This window comes from Capra hircus, chromosome 4, assembly GCF_001704415.2.
Source record: "Capra hircus breed San Clemente chromosome 4, ASM170441v1, whole genome shotgun sequence".
Lineage (NCBI taxonomy): Eukaryota > Metazoa > Chordata > Mammalia > Artiodactyla > Bovidae > Capra > Capra hircus.
In genome coordinates this window covers 9363498-9388022 of record NC_030811.1, presented here as the reverse complement: position 1 = coordinate 9388022, position 24525 = coordinate 9363498, and the positions used below count along the sequence as shown (strand labels likewise).

Here is a 24525-nt window from a genome sequence, read left to right as displayed (position 1 = left end):
TCCACTCTTCTCCAGGAGCATATTGGGCACCTACCAACCTGTGGAGTTCGTCTTTAAGTGTCTCATCTTTTTGCCTTTTCATATTGTTCATGGGGTTCTCAAGGCAAGAATGCTGAAGTGGCTTGCCATTCTGTTCTCCAGTGGACCACGTTTTGTCAGAACTCGCCACCATGACCCATCTGTCTTGGGTAACCCTACAAGGTGTCGACTAAAAAGACACACAACTTGAGAGTTGCAAGCTAAGTTTTATTGGGGGCAAAATGAGGACTGCAGCCTGGGAGGCAGTACCTCAAATAGCTCTGAGAGACTGCTGCGAAGAGGCAGTGGGAGGAAGTTCAATATGTAAGGTTTTGGTGAAGGCAGAGTTCAATACCATTAAGCCCTTATTTTACAAATGGTTTTCTGCTAGTCACAGGGATGTGAGGTCACCATGAAGGGATTTAGTGCTTTTGTGGAGATGACTGAGATCATAAAATCAGTTCCTAGAAACATCCAACTATCTAAAGACCTGTCCTGCTAGATTCCCTGGAACACAAAGTGCCTCATTCCACCCTGAACTCCCTCAGGGGGTGTTGAAGGTCAATAGTCCAGCCTCCTCCGAGGCAGACGGCAAATGCCCTTGCTGTTCAGTCACTGGCAAGGCTCTTGGCAAGTGGCCAATTTGTAGTTGACAAAGGCATGGCTCATTGTTCCACTGAGTTAGACAAGGCTGTGGTCCCTGTGATCAGTTTGGTTAGTTTTCTGTGATTGTGGTTTCCATTCCATCTGCCCTCTGATGGATGAGGTTGGGGGACTTATGGAAGCTACCTGATGGGAGGGACTGGCTGTGGGGAAAACTGGGTCTTGCTTTGGTGGGCAAGGCCATGCTCAGTAAATCTTTAATCCAATTTTCTGCTGATGGGGTGGAGCTGTGTTCCCTCCCTGTAGTTTGGCCTGAGACCAAACTATGGTAGGGGTCATGGTGATCTCCTCCAAAAGGACTTATGTCAGCCTGCCATGCCTCCCAGGACTGCTGTGGTCAGTGTCTGTGACCCTGCGGCAGGCCACCCACACCTCTGCCAGAGACTCCTGAACGCTCAAGGCCAGTCTGGCTCAGTCTCTTGTGGAGTCACTTCTCCTTTCTCCTGGGTCCTGGTGTGTACAAGGTATAGTTTGTGTCCTCCAAGAGTCTCTGATTTCCTAGTCCTGTGGAAGTTATGTAATCAAATCCCACTGGCCTTCAAAGTCAAATTCCCTGTGGGTTCTCAGTCCCTCTGCCCTTTATTTGAAAAAGAAAAGTGATTTGCTCTTTATTTTGGGGGGCTCCAAAATCACTACGGACGGTGACTGCAGCCATGACATTAAAAGACACTGTTCCTTGGAAGAAAAGCTATGACCAACCCAGACAGCATATTAAGAAGCAGAGACATTACTCTGCTGACAAAGGTCCATATAGTCAAAGCTATGGTTTTTCCAGTAGTTGTGGATGGATGTGAGAGTTGGACCATAAAGAAGGCTGAGCACTGAAGAAATGATGTTTTTGACTGTGGTGTTGAAGTCTCTTGAGAGGCCCTTGGACTGCAAGGAGATCAAACCAGTCAGTCTTAAAGGAAATCAACCTTGAATATTTACTGGGAGGACTGATGCTGAAGCTGAAGCTCCAATACTTTGACCACCTGATGCAAAGAACTGACTTATTGGAAAAGACCCTGATTCTGGGAAAGAAGGCAGGAGGAGAAGGGAACAACAGAGGATGAGATAGTTGGACGGCATCACTGACTCAGTGCACATAAGTTTGAGCAAGCTCCAGGAGATGGTGAAGGACAGGGAAGCCTGGCGTGCTGCAGTCCATGGGGTTGCAAAGAGTTGGACACGACTGAGCAACTGAAGAACAACAAAAGGTTAGTCATCAAAATCAGGCGCACGTCCAGGAAATGAGACAGCTAATCCTCCCCAGATTTGTTTGCATCACTTTTCTTTCCCATTTTCAAATTAGTTGCAAACTGGATACTCTGCCTATTAGAAGAATGTGGCAATTTCCCCTCCTGGTTTCTCATTAGAGCAAAATAAATCTACACAAACAAGATGCTCATATGCTTTATTCTCTCCATAAAACTGCCACTAAATTGAGTTTTGCATTGTTCACGACTTGCATGGCCCTACAAGTTTAGGCCGCTCACTCTTTCCTTTGACAGTATTTGTTATCCCTCAGTTAACAGTGATGGATTTTTATTGCCTTTCTTCTGAGGGGACAATTTATATGCCTTTTAATTTGTATAAGTTGGACTGCATCATATATGATCCAACCTCTAAATTCCGAAGTTAGGTTGCCAAAGAGATGGCCTTGTTTATTAAAATCTAATTAGCTGAAGTTTTAGAATGTCCCTGAGTGGGTTACTGAATTTCTGTCTTTGTCCAAACCTAATAAACTTCAAAGCTCCAACTGGCTAGAGTTAACCACAAAACACCAACCTCACTGTGAAATTATCTAGTTAGCTCTTCTTTCAGTCCTTTTCTCCAAGATGCAGGCCCAAGGATCTTTTCCCAAAATATGTTGGCTATCATATTTCAGGGAAAGGTCAGGGATTCCTCTCTTGATTAGTTTTTATTTGAAGAAAGCAATCAGGTGTTATTTGTTCCCTGGATGAGAAGCAAGAGGAATCTGTACTTGTTATTAGTGTTACCCAGCAATGGTCAGAATGTCCTAATTATGTACCACTTCAGGTCATTCACTGACAGTTATATGCCATCTATACACTGCTTGTATACATAGGCCAGTCATGAGTTTTCCTTCCAAAAGCTTGTAAAATAATGTTGGCAAATTGATTACAGACATATGTTATAAAACCTAATTAATTCAGCTCACAGTGTATAAACAAAATCTAGTTTTGCAAACTCCCCAGCTTCTATCCTATTGCTTCTTCCATTTCTCGTTGCAACTTCAGAATAGGAGTTTAAGGCTAGTCTCTGCCCTTTCAATTCCCATTTCATTATCAGCCACTGAAAATTTTTTTCATTGCTTTAAAGGAAATCTTTGATATATGTCCACCAATGATCACCATAATGATATACCTAATTTCTCCAAAATCACTGCAGATGATGACTGCAGCCATGAAATTAAAGGACACTTACTTCTTGGAAGAAAAGCTATGACAAACCTAGACAGTATATTAAAAAGCAGAGACATTAGTTTGCTGACAAAAGTCCATATAGTCAAAGCTATGGTTTTTTCCAGTAGTCATGTATGGATGTGAGAGTTGGACCATAAAGAAAGCTGAAGACCAAAGAATTGATGCTTTTGAACTGTGGTGTTGGAGAAGACTCTTGAGAGTCCCTTGGACTGCAAGGTGATCAAACCAGTCAATTCCAAAGGAAATCAACCCTGAATATTCACTGAAAGGACTGATGCTGAAGCTGACGCTCCAAAACTTTGGTCACCTGATAAGAGTCGACTCATTAGTAAAGACCCTGATGCTGGGAAAGATAGAAGGCAGAAGGAGAAGGGGATGACAGAGGAAGAGATGGTTGGATGGTATCACCAACCTAATGGACATGAGTTTGAGCAAGCTGCAGGAGATGGTGATAGACAGGGAAGCCTGGTGTGCGGCAGTCCATGGGGTCACTGAGTTGGACATGACAGCGACTGAACAACAGCAATAATTTTTTATATACTAGACATCTTTGCAACATTTAACATAATTGAATTTTTCTCCTTGAAGATCTCTTCAGGCTTATATTACTCACCATTATTTTGTCTTTCTCTCTCCCAAATTTCAGATCATTTATTTTTCATTTCCTTGGGTTATCCTTCTTCATTCATGCTTAAGACTGATAGCTGTCTTAAGCCTCTTTCCATGGGTCCCTTCTGCCTCTCATTAGTCCAAGTTCCGAGAGATGTTTTGGAACTTTGTTTTTGTTTGGACCATCTCATCCTAACGAGTAAGTGCTTTTACTTACTATAGCTAAGACCTTTTTCACATATTTACACCTCACACCATCTTCAAGATATTGATAACATAAAAACAAATATTGATCGCCTTAAGGGCCCTACAGATTTCAGAAATGGATAAAGGAAGCCACTTCCACCTTCAAACAAGTCTTTTTTTGTGCACTAGGGGAGCAAAACGCACTGCTGAGATGAAGTGGGATGACAAAATATGTCCAAGAGGATGTGATGTCTGCAGAGAAAAGAGTGTGGTGATAATCAATACGAGAGTCATTTTTATGGATTTGTGTTACATGAAGGGGGCTGAAGAAATGGTAATGGAAAGAAAAAGCAGTCATCCTTAGCTAAAAGAAGAGTGCTTCTATCATTGAAAAAAAAAGCTAAGCTACCTTTTAGAGTGATCAGATCCACAAAATAAAAATTCAGAGTGTATTGAACTTTCTTCTGAGGCCAAATTCATCAGAACCAATACTCTTGTAAGTAATCTACTTAGGAAAAAACTTAGGGGGTGGAGAGTTTGATTGTTGTCTCTCATGATTGTAAAGATCTGTGGGAACAGTGAAGGAATACTTTACACAGAAAATTAATCATATGGAAATTTGATGTTATAGAAATTGACTAGGTTTTGGATTTTTTTCGTGTTCAGGGAAGCAGTCATAAATTAGGTTACTTCTGTTGTCCTGGAGTTTCAGTACTGGCTCCAAGGCTGTGAACTTGACTAAGTGGTCAAGTACCCCCACATTCTAAAGCAAAGTAGAGCTCTGACTCAACTATCTACCTCAAGTGACATACAAGAAGTCTAAAAATTCCTGGAGAAGAGACCAATGGGAAAGAGTTGTTTGCAGAGTTGTTAGCATATTCTGTCTACCTCCAACTACCCCACCATTATGGGAGAGGAAAAGGGCAGCTTCACAAGAAGGAGTCAGAGAGCTCAGTCCATGATTGCTGGAGCTACAGAGTACAGGGCTGACTCACAGCAGCCTGAAGTCTCCCTGACTCGCTTCAAGGTGAAATGACGCCAGCCTGTAGTCAACAGCCCCTTTCAGAGTTCAGTGAGACAAGAACGCAGGTTCTAAATGTGGAACCTGTAGGAAGAAGCCAGCCACAAGCTACCTTGAGAGGAAAGACCACTGAGCCAGGAAGAAGACTGAGGAGGAGCCAGGCCAAAGCAGAGGGGAGTAAGAAGTGATGGGATTTGTCTGCACTCGTCTGTTGGTTAGAAGCAAATCTCTAGGAACCCTGAAAGAGCCCAGAATATTCACCCTTAATTTTTTTTTATTTTTTTTTAAATTTATTTATTTATGTTAATTGGAGGCTAATTATTTTACAATATTGTAGTGGTTTTTGCCATACATTCACATGATTCAGCCATGGGTGTACATGTGTCCCCCATCCTGAACCCCCTTCCCACCTCCCTCCACATCCCATCCCTCAGGGTCATCCCAGTGTACCAGCCCCGAGCACCCTGTCCCATGCATAGAGCCTGGACTGGTGATCTATTTCACATATTCACCCTTAATTTTTAAAGATATTTTTAAAGAGCCAGTAATAGTGAAGATTTTCCCATTGAGGACTTCTGAGATGCCAAGGGTTGGCCATTAATTGCTGGAAATGAAAATATATGAACGTATCAAGGGTGCCACACATCAAGTACCCCATCCTTACCTGTCATACAATATATGAGGCACAGTTTACAGAAACACAAGGAGGGCTTCCCTTGTGGCTCAGTGGTAAAGAGTCTACCTGCCAACGCAGGGGACATGGATACAATCCCTGATCCAGGAAGATCCCATATGCCCAGAGCAACTAAGCCTATGTGCCACAACTACTGAGCCCACATGTTGCAACTACTGAACCCCGTGAGCCTAGAGCCTGTGCTCCACAACAAGGGAAGCCACTGCAATGAAAACCCAGGCACCACAACTAGAGTGACGTCCCCGCTCGCTGCAACCAGAGGAAAGATCACACAGCTACAAAGACCCAGCACTGCCACAGACAAGTATATCATAAATAAACAACAATTGAAAAATAAAAATACAACCAAAAGTAGTCATTCACCAAACTTCTTAAAAATAGACACACATACACTCGAGGAACCCTTGCTTAGGGAAAAGAAGAGTGTAAAAAGGACAAAGTAAACTGAAATAGTTTACAAACTGGTCTTCAAATTAGTGAAACAATTTTCCTCTGATAAAATAATAGATTTTCATATAATTCATAAGAATGAAATAGAAATTATTATAGTAGAATTTGAGAAATGTAAACATGCATTTTCTTAAATTCTACAGTGGGGAAGATTGGTCTTCTTTTCCTAGTTCAGCCACTAATTAGTTGAATACTTTAGAGCAGACATAGTTTTATTCCAAATCTATTACCTCATCTGAAAAATAAGGGTGATAACTAGTCTCCCAAACCATATGTTGGATACTGTACTGATAGTTTCTGGGGAAATTAAATAAAACCACAAAGCCCTCTCCTCAAAGAGCTACCAGTAACCCCATGCCATTGAAAAACAGACCAAACATTTATGTTTTAAGCCACATGTTTGTTTGCCAAATTTATTCAGATGATTACTATTTGTTTTCTATAATAACAAAATTAACAAACAAAAGTAGAATAAGAACTACAGGGAAAGAAAAACTATATTTTCCTCCACCCATCTTCAGCTCTTCAGTTGGGGTCCTTAAAACTAGCAAGAGAAAGACAAACAGAACATGTTTGTTAACATGTACATCGTTTATGTACCTATGGAAGCACCCAGTGATGAATAACCGAAGCAATAGTTAGACCTTGGGCTCATACACCATCTTAAGCCAAAAGACAAGGGGTTCAGGGCTTCTGGGTTGGGGAGGCAAGTTATGAGAAAATGACCAGGGAAAGCATGGTAAACGAGAGTTGTTTAGTAAGATTTGTTATGCAAGTTTAAGTCAGTATCTTCTTCACTGAAAAAAGCCATTAAGAGCCCTTTTATTCCAGGTGCAGGAGAGAGACATCTCTACAAACAAAACTTTCCTTTACAAAAAGAAAACTTGTGTCCTGTGTTTGGAGTTTTTCTTGAGTCTACTGATCTCAGTGGCCTTTAGCTCAAAATACTCTACATGGCAAAGAGGCATATTTTAGAGCTGCATATTCTGATACTCTTCAAAACCAAAATATATATAACTTACCTATGTAAAGAAACAATGGCCCAGATAAATTTAGTAACTTACTTTTACAGACTCAGAGTGGCAATCAGACTCCTGTCTTTAAGATTTAATTATTTCCCCTGTATTAATTATACATGAAACATCTAATTGAATACTACTTTCTAAAGAAAAAATAAAACTTCAATTACAGAAAAGAAATAATGAAAGTGTTACAAGAGCTTTCAAGGAACTCCAATTATAAGAAAGATCTCTTTCTCATTGCTTAGCATTGATAGTCAGCACTACTGAAGACTATTGTAGGATTGTGCCTACTCGACTTCTATGTTTATTCATGTACTTGTTCAGTCATGAAACATATGGAATGAGCCACTTTTAGGTGCCCTGGTATTTGGCTTATAAAGTTGCAGGAGACAATATATCTGGCCTCAGGGAACTTGCATTCCAGAAGGAAAATCAAAACAGAACAATTTGCCTAGAATCCTGAAATGGTTACAAAGGCTTTCTAAGAGATTCTAAACTGAACAGATAATTGTCATGCATTTACAAAAGGCCTAAGCTATTCCCACTGAAAAGGAGTAATTGAATTTGTAATTACTTTCATTTCATAGGGGACATATTCCGGAATTCTAAAGATCTAATTGTCATGGTTGTTTTAATTGCTTTGTAGAAAACACTACCTTACATCCATTGAGGAAGGCACAGTAGTCAGTGGAGATTGAGGACACCATTAGAAGTATTTTTAAAGTTCTACCTTATTGTGTCTTGAGTGGCCTCACACAGCATGGCTTAGTTTCACTGAGTTAGACAAGGCTGTGGTCCATGTGATCAGATTGGCTAGTTTTCTGTGATTATGGTTTCAGTGTGTCTGCCTTCTTATGCCCTCTCGGAACACCTACCATCTTACTTGGGTTTCTCTTACCTTGGTCGTGGGGTATCTCTTCACGGCTGCTCCAGCAAAGCGCAGCTGCTGCTCCTTTCCTTGGACCAGACCACCTGATCTGCCTCTTGAGAAACCTATATGCACGTCAGGAAGCAACAGTTAGAACTGGACATGGAACAACAGACTGGTTCCAAATAGGAAAAGGAGTACGTCAAGGCTGTATATTGTCACCCTGCTTATTTCACTTCTATGCAGAGTGCATCATGAGAAACACTGGGCTGCAGGAAGCACAAGCTGGAATCAAGATTGCCAGGAGAAATATCAATAACCTCAGATATGCAGATGACACCACCCTTAGGGCAGAAAGCGAAGAGGAGCTAAAAAGCCTCTTGATGAAAGTGAAAGAGGAGAGTGAAAAAGTTGGCTTAAAGCTCAACATTCAGAGAACAAAGATCATGGCATCTGGTCCCTTCACTTCATGGGAAATAGATGGGGAACCAGTGGAAACAGTGTCAGACTTTATTTTGGGGGCTCCAAAATCACTGCAGATGGTGACTGTAGCCATGAAATTAAGACGCTTACTCCTTAGAAGAAAAGTTATGACCAACCTAGACAGCATATTGAAAAGCAGAGACATTACTTTGCCAACAAAGGTCCATCTAGTCAAGGCTATGGTTTTTCCAGTGGTCATGTATGGATGAGAGAGTTGGACTGTGAAGAAAGCTGAGCACTGAAGAATTGATGCTTTTGAACTGTGGTGTTGGAGAAGACTCTTGAGAGTCCCTTGGACTGCAAGGAGATCCAACCAGTCTATCCTAAAGGAGATCAGTCCTGGGATTTCTTTGGAAGGACTGATGCTAAAGCTGAAACTCCAGTACTTTGGCCACCTCATGAGAAGAGTTGACTCATTGGAAAAGACCCTGATGCTGGGAGGGATTGGGGGCAGGAGGAGAAGGGGATGACAGAGGATGAGATGGCTGGATGGCATCACCGACTCAATGGACATGAGTTTGAGTGAACTCCGGGAGACGGTGATGGACAGGGAGGCCTGGCGTGCTGCAATTCATGGGGTCGCAAAGAGTCGGACATGACTGAGCTACTGAACTGAAATGAACTGACTTTATGTGTATCAGATAGCTGTGTTGTTTATTTCAGCTTGTAATGAGACAGCCTCATGTGCACTGTGAACAAAGGCATTGACTTCTGATCCTGATTTTTCTAAACGAACATAAAGGAACTGGCCAACCTCCTCCACGTGATGGTAGGCCTGCTATTTTAAGAGCATGTGATCACCTCCATGGAGTTGTTTCAAAGATGTTAGGAATATTCCTCTTTCTGCCCAGTCCAGCCTCTATCATTCATAGACATCTGATTTTCAAGAGCAGTCTTTTGCCTCATGAAGGCATCACTTTAATTAAACATGAACGAAAAAATAAAAGGTTTGTGACATTATTCTCTGACCATGGTTTTAATAGGGGTGAGGACAGAGGAAGAATGAAAGCATTAATATCCTATTAAAGGAAAGGCAGTGGATTGCACTTCTCTTCCCTGGGAAGAGAAGATATAGAAAGATGGAGTTCAGGAACAAAAACAAACAAACAAACAAAAAAGAGTAAAAATTCTCACTTAATTCAGAACAAATATGTTAGCTAAAACTGTCTGTAACCCTGGGTTTCCCATGTGGCTCAATGGTAAAGAATCTGCCTGCCAATGCAAGAGACACAAGAAATGTGAGTTCAGTCCCCGTGTGGGGAAGATCCCCTGGAGAAGGAAGTGGCAACCCACTCCAGTGTTCTTGCCTGGAGAATCCCATGGACAGAGGAGCCTGGGGGGCTGCCGTCCATAGGGTTGCAGGGGTGGGACACAAATCAGTGACTAACGCACCACCCCACCCAGGAAGGTAGGTCTCGACTCCACCTCGTTTGCACTCCTTCCCCCCATCTTGTGGTTGCTTTCTATATCTGCAGTCATGAAAAATCTTTGCCGCTGGTCTTCGGGTCCTTCTCATGGACAGTCAATCTGGAAAGAGTTGTTACTTTGCTGTGCCCATGAAGGAGGTGAGTTCAGGGTGTTCCTACTCTGCCAGCTTGGCCACATCCATCTGACCTGCTTTTTCTGAGTATTTGTTATGGAAAAAGTAAAATCTACTTTTCCTGAAATGGAAATCCACTCCATACTGGAGTCCCTGGAATTGCAAAGAGTCAGACACGACTTAGGGACTAAACAATGGCAACAACGTTTTCCAAAGTAGCACGGGAATGGCTATTAGGAGATGTAAGGGATCCAGAGGAAAGATACAAAGACTTACGGGTAATGTGAACATATTGTTTGAGCCAAAAATTGCATAAAATACTCCCAGAAGTTTAGAAACAGTCTTTGAAGATTTGATGCTATAAAGTACTGGCATTTCCAGGAGATTAGAGGTGCAAATGGTGACAGTTGAAGAGAATTTTACTTTTAGGCTTGTCCTGGTAAACCATGGATGTTTGGTTTTTGATGGATGAGATACAGTTCCTATTTGAAAGGTAGTTCAGGAATTTGCCACTGACCCTTATTCCTATCCCCAGACCCTGGCACCCGTTAATCTACTTATCTTTACATGTTTGTCTTTTCTGGACATTTCATATGTACAGAATTATGGCATATGTGGTCTTCTGTGTCTGACTTCTTTCCCTTAGCATCAAGTTTTTGAGGTTTATTCATTTTGTGTTGTATGTGTTCACATTGTATTTCTTTTATTGCTGAACGATGTTCTGTTGTATAGATATACTGTCTTAGTTTATCCATTTGCTGGTTGATGGGCATTTGGGTTGCTTCCTCTTTGAGGCTATTGTGAATAAAGCTTCTGTAATCATCTACTTAAAAGTCTTTGTGTGGACATACGCTCTTCTTTAAGTAGATACCAGGAATGGAATTCTGGGGTCATATGGTAAACCAATGTTTAACTTTTTAGAAACTACCAAACTGCTTTCAAAAATGATTGCACCACTTTACAATCTCATCAGTGATGAGTGATGGTTTTAGCTTCCTCCAATCCTTCTCAACACTTGTTATCTATCTGTCCTTTCTACTATAGCTACCCTGATGCGAGTAATGTGGCATCTCAGGAGACTTGTAATTTCATGTCTCTAATAACTAATGATATTAAGTATCTTCTCATGTGCTTAGTTCCCATTTCTATGTCTCTTTTTGTGACATCCTCTGTAGCTAAATCTTGGACTTCCTGGATTCTTCCAGAAATTTCTACCGAGGTGATGGGAATACGTGAAAGTTCACTGACTAATACTATGTGTTTAAGTCACCAAGTACTTTTAAAACTTCATAAAGCAGGAGGATTCTTCTCTGCTAGAATTATGGAACGTACTCATAGTGTGGTCACTTTTATAACATCTGGTAGAAAAGCAAGCTTATAATTGCAGAAGCTTAGACTGTTTATTTTCCTTCGGGGTTTTTTGTTTTTGTTTTTTTTACTGAGCTAAGGGCAAGACCAATCTGCCCAGAGGCTTGTTTGCTTTCTCAGCAGGAAAAGAAAAGAAGGCAAGGGAGGAGCAGCAGAATAAGACAGAATTCCTCAGGAAAATAGTACTGAAGTAAAAGAACCGTCATGCCAGGTTAGAGAAGCAAATTCTGTAGAATCAAGTTTTCTTTTAAACAACACTAATAGAAAGATTACAGGAGAGTCTGAGTCCAGGGCCTATTGGAAATGCATGATAGAATTTTTTTAGTGTACCAGCCCAGCAACAGATGTAATTAGATTATGCTAACATGATAAATAGTTACTGAATATCTCTCTAAATTAGATTGACCTCGATCGTTAAAGATCATAACTTTCAATGAAGTCTTGTTTTGCTTGCTAAATAATTTTCACGCTGGTGCTAAGATAGAAGTCTTATAGGTGTTTGGAAGGGAGCCTCTTGAGGTCTCAGTTTATTTTCTATCCACTCACACATCAGTTTTTGAAAGTGGGTTATGCTGCAGGAGCACACCAGACGCTTGGTGCTAGTCAAGCCATTTTATTGCCACCCATGAATTTGTTTCTGCAACCAATTTGTTTCCAGTGGAGTCGACTGTTTTGTGCGTTTGAAACTCAGCTGTTTGTGACTTTAAAATCTCTGGAGCCCTATTTATATCCCTTATCAAAAATGATTGAGAAGGTAACTTTATATATATATATATATTTTTTTTTTTTTCCTCAGCTGATTATTCTGTCCTATTTTCTTGGTTTAAGGAGTATCTGAGGGTTATCGCTACAGTAGTCCCTCAACCAAGGTTTTGCTTTATGAGGTTTCAGTTAACCTCAGTCAACTGTGATCTGAAAGTATTAAGTGGAAGATTTCAGAAATCAACAATTCAGTTGTTTTCAATTGCACTGTTTTGAGCAGTGTGATGAAATCTGATGACATCCTTCTGCATCCACTTAGAAAGGGAATCAACCCTTTGTCCAGCATGTTTCACCAAGATGGTCACTTATTCGCCTTCTGGGTTATCAGATGGACTATCATGGTATTGCACTTCTGCTGTTCATTTTCCTTAATAATGACCCCAAAGCGCAAGAGTAGCAATGCTGGCACTTCAGGCATGCCAAAGAGAAGCCATTGAGTCCTGCCCTTAAGTGAAAAGGCAGTGATTTAATAAGGAAAGGAAACCAGATGGTGAGGTTGCTGAGGTTTATGGTAAGAATGGACCTTCTATCCATGAGATTGTGAAGAAGGGAGAAGAAATGAGTGATAGTTTTGCTATCACACCTCAGACTGCAAAAGTCATACTGCAGTGCTTAGTCGGGATGGAAGAGGCATTAAGATGCTGTATGTGTGTGTGAGAGGCCACGCTCACATCTTTATAATGCTATATTGTTATAACTGTCTTATTTTACCATTAGGTGTTAATTCCATATTGTACCTCATTTATAAATTACTCTTTATCACAGATATATAGAGTAGGTATAGGTAAAAGCTTTCAAATTGTGATGCTGGAGAAGACACTTCAAAACTATGGTTTTTCCAGTAGTCACATATAGATGTGAGAGGTGGCCTATAAGGAAAGCTAAGCGCCAAAGAATTGATGCTTTTGAACTGTGGTGTTGGAGAAGACTCTTAAGAGTCCCTGGGACTGCAGGGAGATCAGACCAGTCAATCCTAAAGGAAATCAGTCCTGAATATTCATTTGAAGGACTGATGCTGAAGCTGAAACTCCAATCCTTTGGCCACCTGATGCGAAGAACTGACTCATTGGAAAAGACCCTGATGCTGGGGAAGATTGAGGGCAGAAGGAGAAGGGGACAACAGAGGATGAGATGGTTGGATGGCATCACCGACTATGGACATGAGTTTGAGCAAGCTCTGGGGGTTGGTGATGGACACGGAGGCCTGGTGTGCTGCAGTCCATGGGGCTGCAAAGAGTCGGACATGACTGAGTGACTGAACTGAACTGAGAAGACTCTTGAGAGTTCCTTGGACTGCAAGGAGATCAAACCAGTCAATCCTAAAGAAAATTAACCCTGAATATTCACTGGCAGGACTGCTGCTGAAGTTGAAGCTCCAATACTTTGGCCTTGTGATGCAAAGAGCTGACTCATTTTAAAATACCTTGATGCTGGGAAACATTGAAGACAAAAGGAGAAGAGGGTGGTAGAGGATGAGGTGGTTGGATGGCGTCGCTGACTCAATGGACATGAATTTGAGCAAACTCCAGGAGATAGTAGGACAGGGAAGCATGGCGTGCTGTAGTCCACGGGGTCTCAAAGAGTCAGATATGGCTTAGCAACTGAACAACATAGGAAAAAGCGTAGTACATATAGGGTTCAGTACTATCCATGATTTCAGCCATCCACTGGGTATCTTCGAACATATCCCTGCGGCTAAGGGGGATTTGTGTATTAGCTGAATTGTAACCTTTTGTAAACTTCTATGTACCACTAAAGATGGTGATTAGTTTGGGGTCTGGGGTAGTTCTAGATCACTTTTACTAAGTATGTTGATGGTGCAGGGGATGTTTGTGAATATAACATTACAGTACCTTCAATTTACTAATTATAAATAATTTTCTCAACATTTCAAGATAGCTATCTTTAAAAGTACATTTTCACTTCACCTGTAAATGAAAATAAAAAGGGTTTTGAATTAACATAGTTGCTTTTTGGTTTTCTTCTGTTTTGCTTTTCCTCTCCATCCCCCGCCCCTTGGAAAATCCTTGATTAGGATCCAGATAATCTAGAACTGAATCCAGACACTATGGTTATTGAGCTGGTGACCTTGGTCAAGATAAATTATCTGATTCTCGTCAGTTAAATGGGGATAATGATGCCTCTATGGAAGAATTGATTTCAGATTAGATGCTATCTACAAGAAACAGTGTAGTGTACACAGGTGCTCGGTGGTAGATACCCTATTGTTGTTATTGTTTCCTATGAATTAGAGCAGTGTTCCTAGTTTTGATCCTTTTCCTATTTTTCAAAATATTTAAATACATATTTATAAATAAGTATAAAACTAAGACATAACATTTTATGTTCAATATAAAACAAAATTTTTAAAAATGAAATAAAGTTAGCATTAATATTTTTTCTAAAATAGTAATAGAAATTAATCGTTTTTGCCTTTAATTGGTTTTATAGCTGTGATGTGATTCAGTTCAGTTCAGTCGCTCCGTCGTGTCCGACTCTTTGCGACCCCATGAATCGCATTAAATACATATTATTTTATATAGTCTTGAGTTACTAATTTGAAGATCTGCCTCTATTCTGTGTTTTTTTTCATTTTGACACTTGACTTTATTGGCTATCACAGTTGAAAAATATTACCTCAAGGTACGTATAACAAACTAGATAAAAGTATATTTTCAAATGAATCATGATGTTAATTTTTCAGCTTTATTGACCAAAAATGTGAAGGTTTTGATAAAATGTAGTAAATTTCTATCATCTCTGAGTCAGTTTTATTTGCAAAGTAATTAATGACCCATTTCAGTATTATAAACTAAGTCCAAAATCCATTGGAGCTCTACATTTACCAATTTATTACATATATTTTAAAACTATGTTTCTAAGTTGTAGAAGTATATAGATATGTAAATTCTTATGAGATTATGCACAGCCTGGTGGGCTGCAGTCCATGGGGTCGCTAGGAGTCGGACGTGAGGTCGCTCAGTCATGTCCGACTCTTTGTGACCCCATGGACTGTAGCTACCAGGCTCCTCCGTCCATGGGATTCTCCAGGCAAGAGTACTGGAGTGAGTTGCCATTTCCTTCTCCAGGAGATCTTCCTGACCCAGGGACTGAACCCTGGTCTCCCGCATTGTAGGTAGACGCTTTACCATCTGAGCCACCAGGGAAGCCCGCACAAATCAATTTTGGCAATAATATTACATAATGATTAGAATATTTCCAAGCATTTGTTTTCAAACTACTCTTTTATTAGCACAAGATTTGTTATAAAGTAGTCACTTTCTCATTCATCATAAATGAACTGACGATACCAAGTATCAGGTAAAGATGTTGAGCATCCTGACATGTGGCGGTCACGTAGTGCAACCTCAATCAAAACATTGATTATTAATAAGTTCTAAGTTATTTCTCACTGCTGTTGCTGCTGCTGCTGCTAAGTCGCTTCAGTCGTGTCCGACTCTGCGTGACCCCATAGATGGCAGCCCACCAGGCTCCCCTGTCCCTGGGATTCTCCAGGCAAGAACACTGGAGTGGGTTGCCATTTCCTTCTCCAGTGCATAAAAGTGAAAAGTGAAAGTGAATTTGCTCAATTGTGTCCAACTCCTAGAGACCCCATGGACTGCAGCCCACCAGGCTCCTTCGTCCATGGGATTTTCCAGGCAAGAGTACTGGAGTGGGGTGCCATTGCCTTCTCACTGCTAGAGTGAATAAATGTCAGCTTAAATGTTCCCCCCCTCCCCTGCCGCCACCTCAAAGATAGTCTCATGTCCCTTCCCTAACCCTACACTCAACTGTGGGATAAGTTGCACATTAGGCCACCGTGATTATCAGTGGGATATTTGACCAGTCAGTTCCCAAAGGAAAAATGGATACTGATGATATGGAGTAAGAGTTGACAGCATGTTCTTAAAAGGCCAGACAATATTTTAGGCATTGAGGGCCATATGGTCTCTATCACAGCTACTCAACTCTGCCGACGTAACCTGGAGACACCATAGACGATATGTAAAAAAGAAAGAAAAATTAAAAAGAAAAATTTTTTTTTAATTAGAAGTTTTATTTCAGTAAAATTTTACATATGGACACTGACTTTCATTTTTATGTAATTTTCATATGGCATAAAATATTGCTCTGCTTTGGATTTCTTTTCAACTGTTTAAAACAAATTTTAAATAGCTTATGGTCCATCCCAGAAAAAGGAATAAGATGAATTTTTCTCAGCTCTTAGCTTGCAGATCCCTTACTTAGATGATAATGAACTGGTAGAGAATCTCAACCTGACATTCCACAGGAAGGTACATTATTCCAGTAGATTGTCAGATTATAAGGGTGTTTGCATTTATTGTCCCTTAAGAAACACTAAATATGAAAATTTAATAGCAAAGACTTTCTTCCCTCTCTGACATAATATTAACTGATAGAACTTCTAATATAAGGAGTGAAAGTGTTAGGCACTCAGTCGTGTCCAACTCTTTTGTGACCCCACAGACTATAGCCCACCAGGCTCCTCTGTCCATGGAATTCTCCAGGCAAGAATGCTGGAGTGGGTAGCCACTCCCTTCTCCAGAGGATCTTCCTGATCCAGGGATTGAACCCAGGTCTTCTGCATTGCAGGCAGATTCTTTACTGTCTGAGTTACCAGGAGGTGGGCTTACAAATTATTTGAGGCTGGATCATCAGTAGCTGCAATGTCAGTAAGAGCTACAGTGCTTTTCTGCATGATCTTGCTCTCATTTGATTTTTTTTTTAAAGTTAACTTTATCTTGGAAACACAGACATAACCAAAGCAGTGGAAAATAAACTTGTTTGGGGTCCACTGGCTAAATTCTGTGACTCCTTCCTGGGTTTCTGTGGGTCCTGACACACGAGGGAGCGTGTGTTCAGTGACGTTCTAGAAAGTCAGAGGAGCCATTAACTGCTGCTAACAGCACAGCATTTTGGAGGCAGGTCTCCAAGTTTGCTTCTCCTCAATTGCCAGCAAGAGAGGCAACTGGCAGATCTTTCACCTGACTACTGTACTCTCTCTCTCGTTCTTCCGTCATCCAAAATCAGTTGTCTCTCCTGTGATCAGTTGTACATACAGTTTCAAAATTCTCATTTACGTTTAGGCTGAACAGTGCACAAAATCATGCAAAAAGATAAATCTGTGGAATGACTTGATCCTGTTGTGCACCTCCCAGCCATCCAGCCCCAAGTCAGGGGATCTCTCAGCCACAGCAGTGCAAAAAGAGGATGAGGGCCAGGCATTTCCTGCCAAGGTAAAATCTGTCCTGCCACATAACTCACCGTGGCTCCATCCCCAAGGACATCTTGTGTATTTCTATGCTTCATCCTAGACTCAGTGCTTCGCAACTAGCCTTGCTCTCTCCCTCTATTTAGGGTGGGCACAGGGTTGAGTTAGGAGGCCTGAAACAAGATGGCAAGATAAGCATAAACAGGAGGAGAAATCCAAGAAACAAGCCAGGTTGGGCTTGCATCTAAACTCCACTCCTCATTATAGATGGAAATAGACACTTAGTGAGCACCTGCTCTGTGTTGGAAACTTAAAGTCTTTTGGTTGTTAAAATAAACAAGAGATGAAGGAACAAAAAATGTCTCTTATTTAGCTGATGCACAGCAGGAAAGAAAGCAATTAAAGAGACAAGGGTATTTTTTTTAATAGGGCTTTGTTTCTCATTTTACGCAAGAGATCTCGTTGACTTTGTTGAACTTTCAATTCCATGACAGCAGCAAACTACACACATGCTCAGGTGTTTGATGTGAGTGCTTCAAGCAACGTGGTAGTCTACACTCAGCCTGAAACAGTGTGCTGTGTTCTGGTTGTGACTCAGGAAAGCAGAGCATCAGTTCTGTTTTCCAGAAAGCAAAGAGGTCGCAGTTGCTTCTGAGCCATGAGTTGCAAAACCACCAAGTGGAAGAGACGAGCAACTCTTTAACTGTGGTTCTCTGAGCTGTTATTGGAATGTGGTCACTTGTCGGACAACTTAAACAATAATCAGAAAAGATGTGTTTCTAACGTAGCCTCCTCATGTGTTTGTCTTTCCTTGTGATTCAGGAGAAAGGATGCTGGTTTCTTATCCTACAAAGATCACCTGCCCGTCAGCCAGGTGGTGGTTGGAGATACCGACCGGCAAGGCTCAGAAGCCAAACTGAGTGTGGGTCCCCTGCGCTGCCAAGGAGACAGTAAGTGTGCCTGCAGTGGTGGCTTGCACCTTCTTATCAATTTTAAATAGTGTTTCCTGGCAAATCAGAGGTTGGCAGAAAAACAGATTGCTCTTTGGTATAAACAGAGCCAAATAGAGGGCTAAGTAGACCTTAATACATAGAGGAGGATGACAGCTAAAATGTCTCCCTATTGGAGCCTAGATCTGGGCATAAAGCGTGGACGTTCATCTTTCTTGTATATTTGTAGGTAACGACTGTGACTACCTAAGTTTATGGTGATATAAGCAGCAAAGCTAATAGCATAAGCAGCACTCAACAGCTGTGATTCCACTGAGTGCTGCTGTTAATGCCATTAGCATGACTATTTATATCACCATAAACTGAGTTTATGGTGATATAAATAGTCACATTATGGCTTAATGTATCATTGTAAACTCGGATTATGGTCATATAAAGTTTGACATTATTGCTATCAAGTTTCATCATCATCAGAGCTTGATGGTCCCTTGTAAGCCAAAGAGTGTTTCTGTAACTACATCTTGCTTTCGAGTTTCGGCACCACAGAAAGGAATTTGGGGCTGCAGGAAGTCAGGGAGTGAGAGCAGTGATCCCACCTAATTAAGGGTACCATCAGGATTTTATGCTTGGTGATACCCTTCAGTGTGCTTTATGTGCAGTCAGAGGGAGATGGTGACAGGTTGCTATGGGGATTCTGCGATGAGCATCCTGGGTCTCATTTCCCCTCTTCTTGTTGGCACACGTGATTTGGGCAACCCTTCCGGGAGTTCTGTGCTTTTGTGATTGTGTGCAGGGCATCAGGAGACCTGGATTCTGTTCCCTGGGTAACTGACTTGCCTGGAGACCTCAGGCAGATCCCTCTTTTTCTCAGCTGTGGTGCTGAGAATACCACCCGCATCCCAACTTCTCCTGAGGAGGCCATAAAGATTTTAGTGCCCAGATCTGGAGTCCTCCTAGCGAAGCATTCTGTGAGATGGACTGTTATTACCGCTTCCATAAATAAAGGGAGAATTAGACCTACTCAATATAATAAATTCTTGCATCCACTCAAGGAAGTGTCCTAAGGAATGTAACGATGCGTGCTCAGCTGCTTACTGCTTAGTACGTCGAGGCTGTCGGCAGTTAAACCGCACGATGTACCGGATACAAAGGAGAGATGGAGCCTGTCCTGATTTTTCTCTTTTTACAAATGAATGCGCTATCCTTAAAATTAAATTGGTCAAAAGAACTTTATCATGCATTTACTAGACAATAATACTTCTTTTGTCAAGTCAACTTTAACAGAACTGTATGATAAGAAATTAGTTTCAACTGCTTAAGAAAAAGATATTGACAAAAAATAATAATATAGATGCATTTTAAACATATTTTGAGAGATGGATTATAGTGTCATGCTCAAAATAGGCAGGTTCTCATGTGTTGTCCAGTGAAAATCAGTTTCTTTTCGTCATAATTACTCATTTATATATAAAGATATTCTCACTTATCAATTCTAATCATGAAGTTAGCTTTGAATTAGATAAGGGGTTCCCCTTAAGTAATGAATTAGCTCATATAGTTATGAAACCCAGCTTCTGCAGATTTTTGTTACCATTCTTAAAGAAAAGATCCCAGCTACATTAAATAGTATATGTGGGAGTATATTAACAGTTTGTAGCTAATATTAGCGTGTTTGCTCATACTAAATCAGTCCTCAGGAAGAACTTATTAAGTGTCTGCTATTTATCTAGCACTTTACTAGGTATTCTGTGAATTTAAAAAAAAAGTCATGTTTTGTGAAAAGCACATACAAAAGTATTGGAAAACACAAGATGTTTGATAATTTAATAAATTTGTGATGTAAAAGTATTGCAGCTGATGCTGAAGAAAGAAGTGATACATGTTTCAGGAAGTCTTTATATTTAAAAGGGGAAATAGCAGAAGTCTGGTGGTCAGTGTTCATTTGTATTTTTCTCCCAAGGCTGTTGCTTTTAGAAACATTCTTAGGACGGTTGATAGACAAAGAGCTGTCCTGCTCACTGACACTGTATGGCCTCCAGCTTCTTGTAGGACTGCAGCTTCATCAGTACTTCTTAATCCATATTTTTCCTGATATTTCATGCGAACAAAAGCACAGTGAATCTTTAACTGCAATTATGTGGAATATTTTTGTGTCCAAGAGAGAGAAGTCTTCGGTTTTTGCAGGCAACTGGCAATATTCCATACCTCGTACCTGAACTGCCAAGTAGCAGTTAGCAGTTTTGATGCCCACCTTCCTTTTCAGAATGTTCTAACGTGGACCCAGTAATGACAAAGTGCCCACATCATAGCATTTCCCAGGTTTTACTCATGTGTGGTTTCCTTGGATAGAGCCCCCTGTGAGCTGGGTAAGGTAAATATTAGCCTTTCTGTTTTACAAATGAACAAAATATTTCTTTGAAAATGTCATTTAAGCAACAAACTTCTGTGCCCTCTCACAGCCTCTGTGAGGCTCCCAGAGGAAAGACAGAGCAGAGAATATACACAGCTTCCTCTGCACAAGGTCAGGCTTGTTTCCTTGTCTCCATTCACATCTCTAAGTCTACAGCAGAAATTAAATTGTTTTAAATATATGTCATCTGGGTCTCTCCCCGCTCGCATCCAGTTACCAATACTGCGTGAATGTCAGGGGAATTAAATTCTAATTTGTATAACTTGAAAAGTGACATCGTACATATATCCTCTTGTTTGTAGAGATTAACTCTGTGTCATTTACTGAAGTCTGTGCAAAGCTACAGTTTAAAAAACCAAATCTGCTGCTGAGGAATGTCTTTCTCTATTTGAGGACTTGAATGATGACAGCCCTCAGAAGCTCTGTCTTGAATTAGGTCTGGTTCTATCCCCCCAGTCTTAGAGAATGAAACAATTTTTGTGGGCTCTGACCAACCGTTTCGGCGGCTTCAGTTGATTTCATCATGCCTGCTGAGTTTCATTTTTACTTTGATTCATCTGAACTCATAGACCCATATAATCAAAATGCTAAGAAAAATCAGTGAATTCCAGAATCTGCTGCATTTCCCATATAGCACTGTAAAATGCTGATGCCCTCAGACTTTGGTGTCTTCTTATTTGAACACATTTAAATGGAAACCTCAAATCTAAATGAAACTGAAAGTGTGACTGAGGACAGATGGTTAGCTAAGATAAAAAGTAGCGTAAAATTACAAATCTCCCCCCACCCTAAATCACACATACTCACCTAGGAGAAACAATGGAGCTATCTATTTAGAGGATTGAAAGGGCTGATAGAATAGAAATTGTTTTCAAATTTAATATATAATTTTTCTTGCAGGAGGTTGCTGAGCTTCTATGGAATTAGTTCAAAAACAAATTATGTCAGGTTTGGGAGGTAGAAATCCTTTTTGTAACTATATATAGAGACTATAATTAATTGTAGAAGGGAAGTACTTGCTAGATAATTGTCTTATTCTCAACCATATGAGGCAGAGAGTCCTCATATCTCCTATAGGGATACAGGGACTTTAAACAATTAATTAAGAGCAAGTTTATTACAAAAGCAAGTGTTTTGAATACACTTGGGTAGAAACAATCAGGAGAACGTGTTACTCAAGGACCTCTGCGTGCCAAGTCATTTCAGTCATGTCCGACTCTTTGCAACCCTATGGACTATAACCCACTAAGCTCCTCTGTCCACGGAATTCTCCAGGCAAGAATACTGGAGTAGGTTGCCGTTTCCTCCTCCAGGGCATCTTCCCAAAACAGGGATCAAACCTGCATCTCTTGTGTCTCCTGCCTTGGCAGACAGGTTATTTACTACTATCACCACCTGGAAAGCCCCAAGGACCTCTGAGTCCAGGCCAGAAACCCACCTTGCTGTTAGCATGGCAGGCAGAGCGCTGTAGTCACGGTGGATGTTTAAGATGTCAGTTCAGGTTCTTAGAGTTGCAGAGGTGACTCTGAGAGGCCAATAAGCAAAGGTAAGGCAGACACCATCCTATTTAAGGACACTCCGAGGCCAGAGACAACAAAAGAAATAAAGATGATGATGGAGCTTTATCCAAATGACAGTGGACACGTGTTCTTTGGGAATGCAATCCTGTGTGCCGGAGATGTGTAAAGGCCACCCTCTACTGTAAGACGTTTATAAACCAGGGCCTTCCCTGGCCATTAACCTTACCCAGAAGGACAGAGCAAGGACTGTATCTAACATGTCGTTTCTCCAAAGATAAGACACTTCAGTGAGGGGTTCAAATGAGTATCATTCCCCGTAAGAGGGCCCCAGGGGCTCAAACAGGCCCTTGTCTCTGCTGTCTCACGCTTGGAAGAGACAAGAAAGGGAAAGGGCCCAGCATGCGGGTGATGCTGGTGATTTAGTCGCTAAGTCATGTAGTTGCGACCCCATGGACCGTAGCCCCCCAGGCTCCTCTGTCCCTGGGATTTTCTAAATAAGAATCCTGGAGCTGGTAGCCATTTCCTGCTCCAGGGCGATCTTCCCAACCCAAGGATCGAATCTGCATCTCCTGCATTAGCAGCTGGATTTTTTACCACTGGGCCATCAGGGAAGCCCCTTAGGCAGGCTGTAACAAGCACTTTATATTCATTTTCTCCTGATTCTTCCAATATCCTCTATCTGATGATATCTTTGTGTTTTGTACCAAGGAGAAAATAGACTTATTGCGTGGTTTGCCAATAAGAGCTGGAGCCAGGAGATCTGTGTGGTTCCAGAGCAAATTCCAGAATGGATCACACTGGATCACTCTCGTAACTATGTCCTCAGAAGATGCTCCAAGCTCTTTTCCTTTCCCCATTTCTTCCCATGAAATGTAGCTGTATGTCCTTGGGTCAAGTACATCTAAAAGCACAAACACAGAATCAGCAACATTCTAGCGGTGAAAGACACTTAGAGATCAGACAGTGCAAATCTCTGAGTTTCCAGACATGGGAACTTGGCTCCAGGGAGGTTAAGTGATCGAGCCAGGGGCTCCCAGCTTGTTTATGGCAGAGCACGTGGAGAGAGAGTTCAACAAGAGCCTTCATCTTTAATAATTCCCAGTAGCCAAGATGCATGCTGAGATCCAAACAGAGAGCTTTGACCTGGAATCCTGACCCCGGGCCCCTGCCCACCAACAGCCAAGCGGAGTACTAAGGTGGTGCTGAGCACTTCCTCTTGCCCTACTGTGGGATCAGCCGACTGAAGACCTGACAGAAAGCTCAGCGTCAGAGACAGAAAGTTAGTGACTTCAAGGTTTTTGTGTTTTGTTCTTACTTCTGGTTCTAGGAAATTTTTTAGCTGATAGTATCCAACAAGGGGCTTCCCTTGTAGCTCAGTTGGTAAAGAATCTGCCTGCAATGCAGGACACCTGTGTTCGATTCGTGGGTTGGGAAGATCCCCTGGAGAAGGAAATGGCAACCCAGGCCAGGATTCTTGCCTAGAGAATCCAAGGGACAGAAGAGCCTGGCAGGCTATAGTCCATGGGGTCGCAATAGTCGGACACGACTTAGCAACTAAACCACCACCACCATCCAACGAGGGGGTTAAAAAAAAAGAGAACAGTTATGTGTAGAAACCATTAACTCCTATTATTTTTTTTCTTAATGTCCCAGCCTCTGCTGCTGTTGCCACCGGAGTGGCACTAGGAACTAGCAGGAAGAGTGAAATTTTTAGGATCAAAACCTAGGCTGATTCCCATGAAAGGACTGAACCCTCTGGGCATGTCTGAGGGCAGCGCCAATGACAAAGGCGGCAGATACAGAAAGAAGGAAGCTTCTCTCTGGTCTCCAGACTCGGGAGTGCTTTTAAACGTTTAGAAGTGGACAGAGCCCCGGGGAAGTGTCAGCTTTCATATTATTTGGCCACTTAGCTTGAACTGCAAACCCACTGTGGAAATGAGCAGTGAAATCAGTTACAGTTTGGGGAGGAAAAAAGGTATTTCTATTTGATAATGTTGTTGTTAAGTCGCTCAGTCAGGTCTGACTCCTTGCCACCCTATGAACTGCAGCACACCAGGCTTCCCTGTCTTTCCCTATCTCCCAGAATTTCCTTAGACTCTTGTCCATCAAGTCGGTGATGCCATCCAACCATCTCATCCTCTGTTGTCCCCTTCTGTCCTCCTGCTTTCAGTCTTTCCCAGCATCAGGGTCTTTTCCAATGAGTCAGCTTTTCACATCAGGTGGCCAAAGTATCAGAGCTTCAGAATCAGTCCTTCCAGTGAATATTCACAATTGATTTCCTTTAGGATAATAGATGTGA

General features: G+C 41.4%; 1 protein-coding gene across 1 annotated transcript in view; it reads left to right on the top strand.

Moving 5' to 3' along the window:
- The window catches only part of CNTNAP2 (contactin associated protein-like 2), a 2354843-nt gene that overhangs the window by 1909734 nt on the left and 420584 nt on the right, over window positions 1–24525 (top strand). Inside the window, exon 16 of the mRNA XM_018046828.1 lies at window positions 18169–18296. Coding sequence (XP_017902317.1) covers window positions 18169–18296 — 128 coding nt within the window. The remainder of the gene's footprint in view (window positions 1–18168; window positions 18297–24525) is intronic.